This window comes from Lissotriton vulgaris, chromosome 3_1 (assembly GCF_964263255.1).
Source record: "Lissotriton vulgaris chromosome 3_1, aLisVul1.2, whole genome shotgun sequence".
Lineage (NCBI taxonomy): Eukaryota > Metazoa > Chordata > Amphibia > Caudata > Salamandridae > Lissotriton > Lissotriton vulgaris.
In genome coordinates this window covers 492,333,878-492,352,479 of record NC_141689.1, presented here as the reverse complement: position 1 = coordinate 492,352,479, position 18,602 = coordinate 492,333,878, and the positions used below count along the sequence as shown (strand labels likewise).

Sequence of the window (18,602 nt, the reverse complement as noted above, 5' to 3'; positions counted from 1 at the left end):
TTATATTCATTTCTGATTTTTCTGAGTAATTTCAGTGAAGGGGAGGATGGGTGTTGTCTCCATTTTCTTTCTGCTCTTCTCAAATTACATCTTTCTTCATTCAATATTCCATTGAACCATGGATTTTTATTCTTTTCCGTTAAAAGCAAACGGTCAAGAGAGAGCCATGCATAGCTGAGAGGGTGAGAGAAGTACATGGATAAGAAAGCGATTGAGATGGGATGGGGGAACACGAAGGTGAGTGCATCACAGAGAGGGGGAGGGGAGAACCACACGGATTAGAGAGACCATTGTAGAGAGAAAGAGAAGCATATTAGGGAGAAAGCCAGAAAACACGTGCAATCTCAAGCGCCGGGAAACCCACTGCGGGTAGCTGTGCGCTATATAAGCTCAAATACATTTACATTTACATTTACATTTACAAGTAGGGTACCTACCGGGTTGTTTTTTTGTACCCGCCTGTCCTATATTTTGAAGTGCTGGCCCTTAAGAGAGGTGACGACCCTAGGTCCACGGGAAGGACAAACACAAGATGAAGAAGGTAGCAAATGAGTGACAGTGAAGCCAACCAATGGTAGGCAAAGGGCGGGCTCTAAGCCCATTGTAAACTAAAAATGCATCTCACAGCAGCGCTTGCATCGGCTGTCTGATAGGTGAAACCATGACACGAGTCGGGGTACCACGTGGGTGGACGGCGTCCCCCCACTTATTTTACCGAGAGCTCGAAAACTGGAGGAAATTGAGCCACACACTCACTCTTTGGCCTCTCTTGGGCGAGATCGAAGCTCATTCAGAACGCTGCTCATGTGCTGGCTTCTCTGATGCCATCGCATTAAAGGGGTAAGCGAGGGGAGGCAATGAGTCTGATGGTGCAGGCCACCTCTCGTGATGTCACTTCCTGTTGTGACGTCAGCGTCCTCCCACTTCTTTTTTAGGTCGAGGTAATATCCGGTCTGCCGAAGGCAGACCGGAAGTCCGAGAATTAATGTTTCTTAGTGGGACTATTAGTCCCGCCTCAGTTTTTCCCTTTCTCCCATTGGCTGGCTTCCTAAACGGAGGCCAGCCATTGGAGGAGAGAGCCATCCCTCCGAATAGGCTCCGTCTTTTTCGGATTTGGGGGGCGTAAGTTTTGCTGTTCTTTAGACAGTGACGTCGCCCGTCACTCAGGACAGCAAAACACGCCCCCAAATCCGAAAAATTTCAGAAGCTTTTGGCCGCCATTGTTGCCTGTCCACCAAAGATTAAAGAGCACTAGTTAGAGGAGCCGAGGGAGGCTAGCAGAGGGAGCGGAAAGCCAGGCGAATTGAGCTAGGCAAGGCAGAGGTAGGGTGAGCTCTCCCACCCTCACCATAAGAACTCGTCCAGCACCTCACTCGCGCAGGCGAGCCCAAGGCACCCCCAGCAGCCTTTCTCCCCGCAGCCTGCGGTCCCACTGCTGAATCATTACCTGGGGTTACCGCGCCCTCTGCCTGCTCTTCATTGCAGCGCATTGCATGGACACGGTCACCGGGCTCTTCCCCTTCGGACATCCCGAGTTCTCGTACAAGAGGAGCAACTGCAAGCCCATCCCGGCCAGCCTGCTGCTGTGCCACGACATCGAGTACCCCAACATGCGCCTGCCCAACCTGCTGGGGCACGAGACGCTGAAGGAGGTGCTGCAGCAGGCCTCCTCCTGGATCCCGCTGGTGCAGAAGCAGTGCCACCCAGACACCAAGAAGTTCCTGTGCTCGCTCTTCGCTCCCGTCTGCATCGACGAGACCATCCAGCCGTGCCGCTCGCTCTGCGAGCAGGTGAAGGACAGCTGCACGCCTGTCATGTCCGCCTTCGGCTTCCCCTGGCCCGAGATGCTGGAGTGCGGCCGCTTTCCCGAGGACAACGACCTCTGCATCCCGCCGGCTGCCACCGACCTGGACCTGCCGCCCACCCGGGAAGGTAAGCGCCCCTGACGCGGCGCTTTACCACTGCATGCATAAGGTCACAGAAATCAAGTGCTATATGCAAGAACTGTGGATGTTGAAATCCAGAATCCAAACACTTTATGAGGGAACAGCATGCTCTGCTTATTTTGGCACCTCCCCCAACAACAACCACTACTTTTGTACGTAATTTTCCCAATAACACAATGCTCCCTCCGTCTCTCACGCACACCGTTTCCCTCAATCAGGCTTTCCGCCGTAGTTAGGTGAATGACTATGTGTGGGTGGCTCTGTATGTGTGTGTGTGTGGCTCTGTGTGGGTGTAAATGCAATAGGTCATGCATATTTTAAGGTCTGCTGTGTTCGTTCGGAGCACTTGGCACTTGTTTGCCGATGCGTAGATGTCACTGCATTATGTCTGCAGCGCATGCTAATACGTCCAAGCGGCTATTTATTCCTGTTCGGTACATCACACAATTGTTTTGTTGGCGTTGACTAGATACACATTCAAACTACGCCGATGTAGTGCTGCTGTCAAGCCTACAACAGGTCGTTCCTCTTTCCCTGATCAGTCCTTAGCAAATCTAGTCTCCACCCTCAGTAGCTTCTCATTATGTAAAGTTATCGCTTGTGTGTGTTTGGGGTGAGGGGCTGTTAGCTGTGTGTGTGTGGTGTGTGTGTTTTGGCTGAGGGAGGGGACAAACATCCTGGGATCGTTTACATTGCGACCGACATCCGTATACTAATTTGTCAATGATTTCTACTGTCACTGGAGAGCAAACACTGGCACTGATAGCTTTGAGATGCAGTCTATGTATATGCACAAGTCCCATGTGCACTTCCGTATATATACATTCATACAGTGACTGCCATTTTCACTTGGGCGCGCGCGCACAAACTCCATCCCTCCTAATCAGACACGTTATACGCCAGAGCTCATAGCCAATACAGATCCATTTTTCAAGATTCACCATTCGCAGACAATGTCGCACAAACCCTCTTTATCAAGCAAAGAATACACAAGCGGACATTGTATTGAGTATTTACTACTAGTGTTCTCCTTTGATCGATCTATATGAAATTTGAAATGAAGAAACCAAACTGGACATGTCAACCAAAAGCAGAATTCCACGTAGAGTTATCAAAAGGCACCCAAGGTATATTTGCAAAGCCATTTCCCATCGAAAATGCAACTTAATGTTTAATGTTAAATAAAAAGTCACTATCATAGACTCTGGAGCAACAATTTAACATATGCATGTTTACATACGGGTATGTAGAATATTTGACAACTTCACTCTCTCTTTCTAAATTACTAATTCACTCTATCTCACAACCTCACTCTCAAATACACTAAGTCACTTACACGCTCTCTTTCACTACCTCACTATCTCACTACATCACTGTTTCTATCTTAATACCTCACAACATCACTAACACTCACTACTTCACTCTCTCTTTCAATACATCAATCTTTCTCTATCTCACTACCTCACAACATCACTCTCCATCACTACCTCACTCTCTATCTACCTCACTCTCTCACTACATCACTCACTCTCTATTTCAATACCTCTCTATCTCGCTACCTCACTCTCGCTCTGCTAATGCAATATGTCTAATGCAATATGTAACACATATGCAAACACTTAAGCTATTGACAATAGAAATGACAATAACATTTACTTAGGGATAAAAAAAATAATAATAATAATAAGCAATGCCAATAGCTCTACCTATAATATTGCCGAGACCATTGCATTGTAAATGCTTGTTTAGGACTTGTGCCCTGGGTGAGGCCTAAACATGTTGTTTCCCTCTGGTGAATCTTCATATTTAGTTGAAGGGATCCGATGGGGACTCTGGAGTGCCTAACTAAAGCAATGTGCAATTTATAGGGAGAGGGACATGATGATTGTGATGTGTTCCAGAAAGACCAACTCGCCTTTTACTGCAGCCATTCCTGCTGCCGTGTCTCAGTTGTGCTATAGCTCCTCACTGGATTCGAGTTTCCAGCAGAACAGAACTATTCATATTCTTCCAGGCTCACACGCATGTACTCTATAGTGCAACGCCACCTTGTGGCCAAATGGAGTATTGCTACGTGGTTTCAAAGCATTACACTCGGTATCCCTTTGATGTTATTGTTACTGCGTTTTCCATCCATATAGCGCACAAATGGACATTAGTATGACATCGCGGGGCTTTCGGCAATCGGGAGGACTTTTACCAACACTTTGAGGTGTCCTTTATCAGTAGTTCGTCTTTAGTCGAACCCTACAGCGTAGCACTGTACTGTATTTACTGTGCGTGTATTAAGGTATGTTGAACTAGGGTGACCAACTGGCATAGGTGCAAATTCAGGACGGTGAGTGTAAAAATTCAGGACAAAGGGTCAAAATTCAGGACAAAAATTCAGGACAAAATTCAGGACAAAACTTCGGGACAAAAGGTAAGTTTTACAGATACGTCAGAGGTGGTTGCGCAATAGTATATATGTAAGTAAATAGACAACCATCTTAGTACAAGTCAAAATAGGTTTATATTAGGTTGAGACAATCGTGCACTTCACAGTTTTTCAGTATGGCTGCAGCTTGCTGCCTTAGACAATTCAAATTCGCATCTCGCTCCAGTTGGTACATTAATCACCAGACAATGGTGAACCACACCTGAATATAAGTGAAGCCGCTTTTATTGTGGATTGAAAACTACTGGATATATAAGGAACTTTGCAGTGCCAGCCCCCCAGTAATAAACCCCCCCCCCTTTCCAGCCTCCCAGGGAAACACCTGATGCCCGGTCCGGCCAGTCCTGCCTTGCTATCACCCTTCAATGGTGCCCCTTATATTCACTTAGACCGTCTCTCATGTGTATTTAATTTCTCTTATAGTGTTACTCATCCCAAGTATGTAGGACAAGGTGTCGGAGTGCGTTACATCACACACATTATATAGAGACAATGACTCATATTAACGTGAAAGTCAATATATAGGAAATGCTACTTAAGATAATGGGTGCTACAAGGCGTAATCATTCTTTTATCTATTATTCAGTCTTTCACCATTCATTCTGTCCTTCCATCTGTGTGCCCATTTATATCCAAACAAATTCAACCATTTGCAAACCTATCCACCATATATCCTTCCACCCATCATTACACTCATCCATCCCTCCATCCACCCTTTCAGTCATCCATCCATTATTCATCTATCCACCCTTTCACCCCATCCATCCGGACAGTTATACATCCACTCTTCCACCCATCCATCTATTCACTCATCCATACATCCATTTACCCTTTCACCCATCCAGCCATTCATTCATTCACTTACTCATCCATCCACCCAGTCACTTATCCTTCCACCCATTCACCCTTTCAGTAATTCATCCTCCCTTTCTCTCTCCATTCCCCTTTCACTTATCCATCCATCCATCCATCATCCACCCATCCATCTACTCATCCATTCATTTATTCCATCCATTGATCCTATTACTCATCCATCCTTTCACTCATCCATCCATCCGTTCTCTCATCCATCCACCCTTTCACTTCTTCACTCATCTATTCATCCTTTTGTACATCTACCCCTTTCACTCATCCATCCATACATTCACTATTTCACTTATCAATTCAATCCATCCACCCATTCACTCGCCCATCATCTAAGCTTTCACTCATCCATCCATCCTTTCATACACCCATCCACCCTTTTACCCATCCATCTACCCTTCCACCCATACATACATCTATTTACCTTTTCCCTCATCCATACTTTCACTCATCCATCCATCCTTTCTTTTATCTATTCATTCACCCTTTCATTCATCCATTCATCCATTCATCCTTTCAGTCATCCACCCAGCCATTCACACATTCCTTCACTTATTTACTCACCCACCTTTTCACATTATGAGCTGAGTCTTTGTCTACAAAGTTGCAGACAGAAGAGGCCCATGAAGAACTTCACCCTCGCTGTCGTTCCTAAAGCAAGGGGTGGGGTGCGGGAAAGTTCACTATGCCCCTGCACATAGGCAGTCTGAAAACGTAGAAGTCATGAGTCACACATGATGCACAGTGCCAGGATGTGAGGTGACTGTGACATGGTGTTCTTTCCAGGGCTTGAAGTGGTGTAAAAAAACTGGGGGGGTCTCTTCAAAGGGGGTGTTCGATGTAATTAAGGGCGTAGTTTAAAACACCTAGGCTAAAAATCAGCGCTAGCGTAGTGTTCTGCCCGACTCGTATTATGTTGTTTCGGTCATTGCATCCAGATATATAATACAGCAAGAATCATTACACCAACAAAAACCAGGACTATTGGCTTTGTCAATTGTGGTTAGTTGCTTAAAATAAAAAAAAAGCAGCAACCATGACTTTGATGGATATAATATTGAAAATACTTCAGTTAAAAAATGATGAGACAGTGAAAGAATGATAACCCGTTCTTTTTAACTTATTTTACAGGCTTCTTTGTATAAACTGTTTTCTTACGTTGCTAAAGTTGCAGCATTAGCGTTTTGCCTTTTATTTTACAGAACGCCCTGCTGTACACCGAGGCAGGAGGAGGCCGCCACATGATTTACCAGCCCAGACTGCCCCATTGACATTCTGTATGTGGCAATCATCAGCCCCATACAGAATGACAATGGGCGGGGAGGGGCTGCACTTTTGCTCAAGGAGGAGCGCGAGGCGCCCCATCAGGAAGGTGAGGCCTCTCACAGGGGAGCAGTGCTGCTCCCTGTGAGAGCCAAAATTACGGACAAAAGGCGTCCGTAAAAGGTTTTGTGGTATCCTTCTCTGTGTTATGTATGTGTGATTTGCTGTTTGTAGAATGCTATTCTTAGAATGTCATGATGTAGTTATGTTATGATTCCAATTGAGGCCAGGACTGTGTCAGTTACTGCCTGCCTGTGTCTCCTGTGGATGAGATCCTTTCTTCTTGAAATATGAATAAAGAAACCTTTTATTCATCCTACATTTGAGATGTACTTCTTCACATTGGCGACGAGGAGACATGCTTTACTGATACTGCCTTCAAATTTTAATTCATTGATTTATTTCTGTGTTTACCTTATTTTGTGCTTACACTTTACGATATTTTAAAAGTGAGTTATGCAGAACGTTACAGCTGCGCCTTTTTTCCTTTCGAAACCAGGGGATCCACCCATTCGCTGGTCCAAATGGAAAAAAGTGTTTCTAAATTATGCAAGGGTGTGTGGTACTTCTCTTTCTGCGGAAAGGAAGTCTGCGCTTTTAATGCACTGCTTAGGCTCTGAAGGGCAAGAAGTGTTCGAACATTTGCCTGAATTGACTACTGAAGAGGCAAACAATTTAAATGAATTTGAGATCAACATTAAAAAACTGAGTAAACATTACTTGCCAAAAGTGAGTACCATTTTAGAAATATACCACTTTGGCAGGCGTATGCAGAAAGATGAGGAGTCTATAGAGACTTATGTCACAGCTTTGCGCAAATTGGCTGCCACTTGTAAATTTGAAGGTACTTTAGAAGAAAGAATACGTGATCAATTCATGTTAGGATGTTGTTTAGAAAAAATCAAAGACGAACTGTGGCAAAAAGATGATCCTAATTTAGATGAGGTCATCACTATAGCCAAAAGACTAGAACATTCTGATGCATGTGTAAAGGTTTTTAAGAAAGAAAAGGAAACGTCTGAGGAAAAAGTCCTAGTTGTTAATAAGAAGTCCCTGGAAAAAGCAGACCTGAGAGCTACAACTAAAACCGCTAAGAAAATGTCCAACTCTGCTTCTTCTTCTTATAATTTTTCCAGAACCTCCAAAAACTCAAAACTAAAATGCTTTCGTTGTAATGCCTCTGATCATCTGGCTAATGATAGGTCATGCCCTGCTTTATCTTCTAAATGTAACAACTGCAGTAAGGTAGGGCATTACTCGAAGGCTTGCAGGTCTCAAACAAATAGAGAAAAAAAACAAGTGAAAGAAGTGATAATTGATGAAGACTCTGATTCTGATTCAGATGAATTACATTGTGGTGAGATTTCCTTATTTGATGAAGACTTTATTTCTGATTCTGATGAGTTACATTGTCGTGAAATTTCCTTATTTAATGGGAAAAAGTGTAAAGGTGCTGTTGATGTCGTACGCATTGATAATTGTGAAGTCAAAATGTTATTTGACTCCGGGGCAAAAATCACTTTAATACCCGAAGTTTTCTTTGAAAAGAAACTTTTTGGAAAGGTAAAAGTTTTTAAGCCCGATATAAGACCACTGGCCTATGGGAGAAAACCTATTAAACTTGTAGGTTATTTCAATGGTCAAATTGACTACAAGGGACGACTTATAGCGGGGGAAATTTACATCTCCTGCAGGGGGGACAGCATTCTAAGTTGGTTTCATCAGGCAGACTTACATGTCGCTTTAGTTCCTGGTGAGAACCCCTGCATTGTTCTAAGAGACATAGTATCTCACTCTGGGGAAGATAATGCTGTCTTAAATGATGTGTCCCGATGTACATCTGGCTGTAATGTGGTAGGTGTACAAAAGGCCACTAATCTGAATAAAAATGAGATGTCTTATCCTGATTGGCGAGGGCTATTTGAAAATGTCTTTAGTGACAAACTAGGTTGTCTTTCTGGTTATGTTCACAATATTATCTTGAAGACAGATGCAGTTCCTGTGGCATGTAAAGTGCGTAGCGTTCCTTTAGCTATGCAAGAACCTATGCGGTTGGAATTAGAGAAACTCTTGAGTGATGGAATCATTGTGAAATCTGAGGCAAGTGAATGGGTTTCGCCTGTTGTTTTAGCACGTAAACTCTCTGGCGAGATTCGTTTTTGTGTTGACCTTAGGGGTCTTAATAGAGAGGTTCTGGCAGATAGATACCCTCTTCCCAATATTAATACCATGTTAACTCAACTTGGGGATGCATGCATGTTCTCCACTCTGGACCTTAGGGCTGCATACCATCAAGTGAGGATTGATGAGACGTCCATGGGTTTCACAACCTTCATCACACCCTTTGACACATATAAGTTTACTCGCTTACCTTTTGGCCTAATCTCTGCAGCCTCTGTTTTTCAGAGAGTGATGGAGGATGTATTGAAGGGTATTACTGGCGTTAAAATTTATCAAGATGACGTACTTGTTTTTGGTTCATCACAAAGTGAACATGATCTTAGAGTTAGATCTGTTCTGGAGCGTTTTGAGGACAGAGGATTGACTTTAAGGGAAAATAAGTGCAGATTTAATTTGACTGAGATTGACTATTTAGGTCACTGTTTGACTCCTGATGGTGTAAAACCAAAGGATAAGTTGGTGAAAACTATACACAGTTTGCCTACGCCAAAGTCTAGAGAAGAGTTGATTACCTTTTTGGGTATGGCGGAATATTATAACAAGTTTGTGCCTCATTTTGCGAATAAAACTTCTAACATGAGAGCTTTATTAAAAAAGGGAGTAAAGTTTTCTTGGTCTCAGGTGTGTCAAAAGGAGTATGAACTTGTTAAACAAGATTTAAGTCTAGCTCCTTCTTTACAGAGTTTTGATGTAAATTATGATTCAATTTTGGTCACAGATGCTAGTTCCCGAGGTTTAGGAGCTGTGCTCAAGCAAATGAGGGATGGGAAAGAGATTACCATCTTGTTTCTGTCTAGATCTTTAGTTGGCCCAGAGTTGTCATATTCTGTGATTGAAAAGGAGGCTCTTTGTATTTATTGGGCAATTAGGAAATTGAAAAAGTTTCTGTGGGGTAATTCGTTTGTGGTTCACACTGATCATAAACCGTTGAAGGAGGTCTTTTATAAAAAAGGTTTGGATGCCATTTCTTCACGTATTTGTAAATGGGTTATCGCTCTCCAAGATTTTGAATTTGATGTGAGATATTTACCAGGTGTGAATAATAAGGTTGCGGATTGTCTCTCTAGATTATTTGTGGAACAGAATGACCAGAATTCTTTATCATCTGAAGATTCTTGGGAGGTAGATGAGTTCAAGGTGTGTGAGATTGTTGAAGGAATTGTTCAAGAGAGTGATTGGAGAGACGCTATGTGTACAGACTCTGAGTTACAGGAAGTTTGTGATTTGATGAGTAAAGGGTGGCCATGTCTTAAGAATTTGAGTGTTACTGCTAAGAGGTACTGGAATGTCAAGGACGAATTATCCTTAAAGGATGGATTGTTGTGGAGAGGTACTAGACTTATCCCACCTTCTCTGATTAGGGAAAAAATTCTTCTCTTAGCTCACCAAGGACAACAAGGCATATCCAAAACAAAGGAGAGAATACGGTTACATTTCTGGTGGCCAGGTATCGATCTTCTTATAGAACGAATGATTCGTGATTGTGTTGAATGTAACTCTTCTGAGGTGTGTAAGACAAGGACGCAACCAATGGTTATTAGGGAAATGTCGGTACGTTGTTGGCAGGATGTAGCCTTAGACATTCTGGGTCCCATTTCTTCTGGGAACAGTCAACGATACGTGTTAGTCATGATGGATATGTTCTCACGATGGCCAGAGATAAAAATCACCCAAAACATTGAGACCAAGGATGTAGTCAAATTTTTACGAAATGTCTTTGGTAGGGAAGGGTTCCCTGAAACAATCCTTACGGATAATGGTGTACAGCTAGTATCGAAAGAAATGGAAGATTTCTTGGCGAGTAAAGGTATTAAACACAAGCGTTGTTCACTTTATCATCCGGAATGCAACGGAATGGTGGAGAGGTTCAACCGCGTACTTAAGGAATCTATTCAGATTTCTAAAGATCAGGGCTCGGATTGGAAAAATAATCTGATGGAAAGAGTAATGGTATATAGGGTTACACCACATTCCACCACAGGTGAGATTCCTTTTGTGCTTTTCCGAGGTCGCACTCCAAACACTTCAATATTTCAAACTTGGATGAGAAATTTAGGGGTGGAAACAGTGAATCATAATAAGGGCCTAAGTTCATTGAAGCAGGAGGTGAAGTCTGAACTGAGGAAGAAGAATTTTGATAGCAGACATGCAGTTGCTCATACCAAAGTGTGTGTTGGGGATCGGGTGAGAATTTGTCTTCCACTTAGATCTTCAGGGCCAAAGTTTTCTTCTCCCTTTTATGTCACAAAACTCTTTCGTAACGCTGTTAAGCTAAATGATGGAAGGATTTGGAATTTGAATCGAATTGCTTCATTTTCAGGTTCTGCTGGAAAGACTTTAACAAATAGCAATTCGATTAATAAGGAAGTTCATGTTAAGTCTGATGTTCCTGTCAGGAAAAGTACATGTTTAACCCGTGCTCCTGCAGCTCTTAATGACTATATTTTAAAATAGCAATTTTTATGTTTCAGGGGAAGGTGCGTGGTATCCTTCTCTGTGTTATGTATGTGTGACTTGCTGTTTGTAGAATGCTATTCTTAGAATGTCATGATGTAGTTATGTTATGATTCCAATTAAGGCCAGGACTGTGTCAGTTACTGCCTGCCTGTGTCTCCTGTGGATGAGATCCTTTCTTCTTGAAATATGAATAAAGAAACCTTTTATTCATCCTACATTTGAGATGTACTTCTTCACAGGTTTCCTCACGGACAACGGACGTGAGGTCCAAATTACGGACTGTCCGTGTAATTTACGGACGGTTGGTCACCCTATGTTGAACATCATCGATTTTTAATCAAACTATATGTCTGCTTATGTCTTTTTCAGAATAATTTGGAGATAGTTCTAGAAAAGTTGCAAGAGAGTTCCATAAAGACAGAAGATTTTGTGACAGAGATAGAAACACTTTACAACGCCGTTGAGGTAAGTGACGTAGCCTCGCTTAGGCTCTCGCTGCTGGGTGCACCTCTGCTTACCCTCTCGTTCTGCTTGTGTTTATCTGTATTTTCTATTCCCTGCTACTTTGTTTCCCAGAATTAAATGCGATACATATGTGACAATAGGCTTTTGTCTATTTTCTACTCTTATATTTTATCTATTTCACATTGTAGCATGTGCATAACTACATTAAATAAACTGTGCGTCTAAAAGTGCAGACTCTCACGTTATCTGCTTCCTCTGTTTCATGATAGTGATTTATAAAGCACGTAATCTGCAATCCTTCGTTAAAAGCATGTCTCTAATTTCTTTATAGTAGGCGACTTGTGATACCCAATTATAAAGAAATGACAACAGAACTCGACTGTATGACTGTTCTGACATCACAATGCATGCTACCGAGGGGAAAGGCAGGTCTGGTCATGGACCATAATTAAAACAGCTGTTCTTAGAACGAAAACGAACATGGTTTTACTTTCTTCTACTCTGTTTTTCTAGCTGTTCAGTGGCAACCAGGGGCCGCAATACAATAAATGCCCCGAGGGCGCAACAGGCGTTTGCACCCGCTTTGCCCTCCCCCGGAGCACTTTGGTATTATCAAAGGGGGCACAAACGCTTGTGCGTCCCCTTCAGTAATACAGATAGCGCTGGCGCACTTAAATTGCCAACGCTACCTTAAGGAGGCGTTTCCTCATTTTCATATGGGTGTGCCTTATGCAAATGAAGGAGTTCCTTTGTCTCTGCGCCCGCTCCATATTACAGACTTTGGCGCAGAGGCAAAGAAGCTCTCAGGAGGCCCACACTAGAAGGTGCTGCACTGTGACTGCTCCCCCTAAGAGTAGCCCTCTAGAGGGGAGAAAGTAGGACCCCCCAGACATCCCCTTGCAGGCAGGTGCAGTCACTGACTGCATCCGCCTGCAAAGGGATCTCTAATCCCATTTAAAAGTGAAGGCAGGGTTGCCGCCTGCACTGTGAAAACACAGAGAGTCTGCAAACAGCCAGTCCGTGTTTTCACATGAAAGCCCTGTCCCCAGGGCAGCATGAGTCCGCAGCTGCCCTGGGGGCAGCGCATTCACTCACCATAATGGAGCGCATTGTCATTGTTTGTGCCCAGCGCACCTTTTAAAAAGTGCACTGGGTGCAAACAATGACAATGCGTATTACGGCCCGGGAAAGGAAATATTTATGCTAACATCTTTATTTTTTGCACTCCTTAATTAATTTAAGTAAAGTTAGAATCATGTGTCTATTTTTAAAAAAGAAACCTGACTTGTATTCAACTGATTATAATACATTGTAACAAATATATCACAGTTTTTTTCAAGTGTTTAATTTTGAACTGGAGATTCTATTTTTATTCTTCATATATACAAATATGCTCTCTCTTTTATATGAAAGAGCTATGCACCAATGATTTAAGTGGTTTGTGGAAAAGGTGATGATGTGACCATGTATTATAAGGGATAAAGTATCCTGTGGTGTACATGATAAGGATATTGTCAGTCACCTGGAGTTCCATAATCTTACATGAAACTCCTCCGTGACTTGCAATATCATTATAATGTACAGAAGGGTTTCTTTGTCCCATATATAAGTAACTGATTTTATGTTGTAGAGTAAATGTTGTAAGAAGATAAAGGTTTGAACCCACAGTACAGCTTTTGTGGGGAAGACTAGCATAACACCAAAAATAAGTTTCATTCCAGTCTCATGTCATACCTGCATGCTTTACCTTACACCTTCACAGCTCTAGAGATAGCTGTTTTAGACCGCAGTAATGACCATCAGCAGCAGCAGCAGCAATATGATTGCTGTTAGGCATTGCCATAGTGCTTAGGTGTCACCTTAAAAAAAGATCAGAAGGAGCTTGTGGGAACAAGATGATCACTGGATATCTAGGTACCCTTTAGCTGGTGGAAATCAATGACCGCATTAATATTACATGGATTAGTAATTACCTTAACTATTCAAGTGCCTGCTCTTGAATGAGTGATCGCCTGCCCATAACATAAGGACAGTGGTCTCATTGGTCTGTATACGTTGCAGTTATTTGTCTGAACAGCATCTTTAGAGCAATCAGAGCAGTTCTTGGACCTGGATGTTTCAGTCTGGTGTTGCTATAAGCGGCTAACTGCAAGGATCTGCAGACATCCTGCCTCCTGTGCATTCAGGAGGTAGTTCCCATTTATAATACTTTGACCAGCAGCAAAGGCAGAGCCTATGCCCTGTAAAAGACATCAGGCATGGTATCTTTTATTAATCAGGTCGCTAGCCCTAGCCCCCAGGACTTGCCTCCACCCAGCCAAGGACCTCTCGGATCTGGCTCCATGCGCGAGGCTCCTGCATAGCTCTATTCCTGTCTGCTCTTTTGCAATTTCTCTCTTTCTCTCTCACTCAATCAGTGTAATCGAGGAAATAAGGGTTCAAGCCCTGTGGGGCATGCGGGAAGTTGATTTTGATTATGGATCCGCACAAGGACTGCGCTTGGTGCCTTTCATCTGGCCACGACGTCCAAGGATGCTCCAGCTGTAAGAAAATTAACCCTAAAGCGCTTCGAGAGAGAGAGGCAAAGCTACTTGTAGAGAAAATGAAGGAGAAGAGAGGTAGGAGACGTTTGAAATCCCGTTCGAGATCGAGGTAGGCTTCAGGGTTGACTTTGGGATATGCTTCTCGATCTAAGAAGAAGCACAAGAAGAAGAAGCATGGGTCGCGACGTCACTCTGGAAGAGAGTCGGATCTGAAGTCGAAGTCTTCGAGGCATTGGCATCGGAAGGACTATATCTCTCCTTCTCCTGTTCCTCGAATCCGGAGTCGTAAGGTGAGCCTTCTCCTGAGGCTTCTCCGGAGCATTCCCCGGCGCCGGTCTCGAATCCTTCTCCGGCTCCGTCGCACTCTCCATCTCGAGAGGAGATTGAAGCTCAATTACCTGAAGGGTCTTAGACGCCGATGGATCCGCCCTCGGGTTCGGTTAACCCCACTCCTATTGTATCACGACAGGAGCAGCCTATAGGTCCATACCCACACTTTCCAGGCCCGGGGCAAGACCCGACGCATTATTTAAATGCGATGTACGGCGTTTTCACAAGAGCCATGTACCCCTCTGGAGGACCTTCTGGTCCCATGGGTCCAATGGCCTATAATCTTGGTGTTCCGCAGGCTTATGCACAGGCACTGTTTTTGCCTTTTATGTCGGCGATGCCTTCCTGGAACTTCCCGGCGCCGAGGTCTTCGACGCTGAAACCATCTTCTCTGGCTCCAGTTCAGTCACGACCTTGTACGTTCCAGACTGTGCCCAGTGGCGTAACGAACCTTGAGGGGGCCCCCCTGCAGGGTACATGAAGGGGCCCCCTCCGGACTTAATCTAGAGCTCCCCAGCAGAAGTGCAGTGCTGACGGGGCCCCCTGGAGGGCGAGGGCCCCCCCGCACTACAGGGGCTGCAGGGGCCTGTGTTACGCCCCTGACTGTGCCTCCGGATCCAAGCACGACGCCGGCTCCATCGGAGTCGGTTATAGCTCCATCGACGCCGATCCCGAGGATGAGGACTAGGCGTGAGGCTCAAAGGCTATTGGAGGAGCAAAGGTATCGAGCAGAGGGGATGGAGGAGGGAGAATTACAAGAGTCTGAGGACTTATTTGAAGAGCTTAAAGAGGCAAGTGGTCTGGAATTATCTCCGGAGTGGGAGCTTTCTTCGACTCCTGATGCCCCTTCAAAGGATGTTGTACCGTATCACACGGTCATTTGAAAAGCGGCTGAGCTTTTGTATTTGAATTTGCCTACTGCAGAGTTTAAATCTAACATCTTAACAGAGGTGCTTCATTCCCCTTCTTCAGCTGTAGAACCAATGCTGCCATTTAGCTAGGCTATTACTGAGCCAGTTTTGGAGGTGTGGCGTAAGCCCTTTTCTTCTCCTGCAGTATCAAGGACTGTGGCAAGGAGGTATAGGATTGCTCCTGGGGATCCGGACTTTTTGTCTTCACATCCAACTCCTAAGAGTCTGGTGGTTCCGGCAGCCTGCTCCAAGAAATCTACCGGAGCCTTTCCTCAGGTTCCAAGTGATAGGGAGTCAAAGAAATTGGACCAGTCAGCAAAAAAGGTTTTCTCATCGGCCAGCATGGCTTTAAAATCTACGAATGCCGCTCGCCAGGTAATGCAGAGCGATTTGGATACGGCGGACTCTATGGCAAGGGTTCTTCTGTTGCCACTAGAAGGGCTGCTTGGCTGAAATCTTCTGAGTTTTCTCCTGATGTACAGGTGACTTTGATAGATCTTCCTTTTGATGGATTGGGTCTGTTTGGCAAGAAGGCTGATGCGGTCTTGGAAAGATTCAAAGAGAGTAAGGCGACGGCTACGTCTCTAGGCCTACAAACCAGAGGATCTTCAAATAAGAGATTCAGAGGACTCGGAAGGCCTTCCTTTCGTTCTTACAAGCAGCCACAGCAACAGCAGCAGCAGCAGAATTCCCTGTACAAATCGTACAGGGGCAGAAACAGGACTTGTGGTCGAGGTCGTCAGGCCTCCTCTTCCTCCTCCTCCTCTTCCTCTTCCCACCCCCATCCTGCCACAGCAAAGTAGGCCTAGATCTCCCATTTTGGATCATGTTGGTCCTGTAGGGGGTCGGCTTACTCATTTTCTACAGAATTGGGAATCGGTCACATCAGACCTTTCGGTTTTCAATCTTGTAGAAAATGGGTATGCTCTTCCCTTTCGGGAATTTCCCCCAAATGACTCCCCTTGTCAAGAATTTTGCACGAAGGACCACCTACTTCTCCTGCAGGAGGAAGTCCTGGCATTACTGAGAAAAGGCGCGGAGCAGGAAAGGGGTCAGGGATGCTACTGCCGGTATTTCTTGATACCCAAGAAGGATGGCAGACTCCGTCCAATCCTGGACCTCAGGATCTTAAACCTCTTTTTGAAGCAAGAGAAGTTCAAGATGCTCACCCTTGCACAGGTTCTTCAGGCGCTGCAGCAAGAGGACTGGATGATGTCGTTCAACTTGCAGGATGCGTATTTCCACATTCCAATCCTGAAGTCGCACAGGAAGTATCTCTGTTTTACGGTAGGATTGCGCCATTACCAGTTTGCGGTTCTTCTGTTTGGTCTTACTACTGCACCTCGAGTCTTCACCAAGGTGATGGTGGTGGTGGCAGCCCTTCTCAGAAGGGCGGGAATACTAGTATTCCTTTATCTGGACGACTGGCTGATCAAAGCACAGTCTCCAGAGAAGGTTCTCCATCATCTGCAGATTACAACTCAGTTGGTGTACAGGTTGGGTCACATCAACCTTCGAGAGTTGCGGGCGATACGTTTAGCGCTCAAGGCCTTCCTCCCTTCCCTTTGCGGTCAGTCGGTTCAAGTCCTAACGGACAACACTACCGCGATGTGGTCTGTCAAGAAACAGGGAGGAGTGGGATCGCATTGTCTTTGCAGAGAGGCTCTGCGTCTCTGGTCCTGGGTTCAGGACCATCAGATTTGTCTGATGGCAAATCATCTGCCCTGAGTTCTGAACGTACGTGCAGACAGTCTCAGTCGGCAGTTCTCAGCCGACAACGAGTGGAGGCTACATCCAGAGGTAGTTCGTCATGTCTTTCGGACGTGGGGAAACCCTCAGGTGGACCTATTTGCTACTCTTGAGAACGCTCACTGCCCGTCTTTCTGCATTCCCCAGTATCCGATGCAGGGAGCTTTGGGGTACGCGTTTCAGTTGAGTTGGGGTTCACAACTCCTTTACGCGTTTCCTCCCAAACCCTTGATTCCTCGGTTACTGAGGAAGATTCGCCAAGACCGGGCCCAAGTCATATTGATCGCCCCGGATCGGCCAAGAAGGGTGTGGAACACAGATCTTCTTCACCTCTCCTCGTGCCCGCTGCTCCGTCTACCTCTCAGGGCAGACCTCCTCTCGCAGTAGCAGGGGCAGGTTCTACACCCCCACCTCCAGAGCTTACACCTTAATTATTTTTCTCTCCCACCTGACGTGGTGGATGTTATTTTATCAGCCAGGCGGCACTCCACCAAGTCTATCTATTCTTATAGGTGGTCCAAGTTTGTCTCATGGTGTGGAGAGAAGTCCATTGACCCCTTGAAGGCTCGTTTGTCCAACATTCTTCAGTTTGCACTTTCTTTGGCTCAGCAAGGATTTGATGTAGCGTCAGTGAAAGGTTATCTTTCGGCTTTGTCGGCATTCCTTTGCCTGCTGGACCAGCCGTCCTTGTTTAAGTCACCTGTTGTTTTATGGTTCTTAAAGGGTCTTACTCCTTTTATTGTGCCTTAATCTTGTCCTTACTTTCTTAATGGGTTCACCTTTCGAGCCCTTGCACAGGTGTCCCTTGAGGTTGTTATCTTTTAAAACGGTCTTTCTGATTCCGATTACCTCGGCAAGGAGGGTAAGTGAGCTTCAAGCTCTAAGTTCAAAACCCCCGTTCTTGACTATTCATGCTGAAAGAATGGTACTCAGGACCAGGGCTGCTTTTCTGCCTAAGGTAGTAACTCCCTTCCATCTGTGGCAGTCCATTACCCTCCCTACCTTCTATCCTCCCCCTCACCCTTCCAAGGAGGAGGAGAGACTTCACCGTCTGGACTCTAAGAGGGCGGTGAGCTTCTACCTTGACAGAGGCAGGAAGCTCCGAATTGATGACCAACTCTTCGTGGGTTTCATTGGCTGCAGGAAAGGCAGAGCGGTGCACAAGCGCACGCTGTCACTCTAGATGGATTGTCTTGTGTATCAAGATATGCTACTCCCTGGCCGGTAAGGACCTCCAGAAGGTTTGAGAGCTCATTCTACTAGGGCAAAGTCTTCTGCATCTGCTTTGTCTAGAGGTGTTCCTGTGGAGGACATTTGCAGGGCGGGAACTTGGGACTCCCTCCACATTTTCGCAAAGCATTATTGTTTAGATGCAGAGGTTAAGAGGGACGGACAT

At 45.0% G+C, this 18,602-nt stretch overlaps 1 protein-coding gene across 1 annotated transcript in view; it reads left to right on the top strand.

Moving 5' to 3' along the window:
- Positions 1–18,602, top strand: part of CMYA5 (cardiomyopathy associated 5) — a 386,731-nt gene that overhangs the window by 180,895 nt on the left and 187,234 nt on the right. Inside the window, exon 3 of the mRNA XM_086960732.1 lies at positions 11,578–11,673. Within this exon, the coding sequence (XP_086816858.1) occupies positions 11,578–11,673 (96 nt within the window). The remainder of the gene's footprint in view (positions 1–11,577; positions 11,674–18,602) is intronic.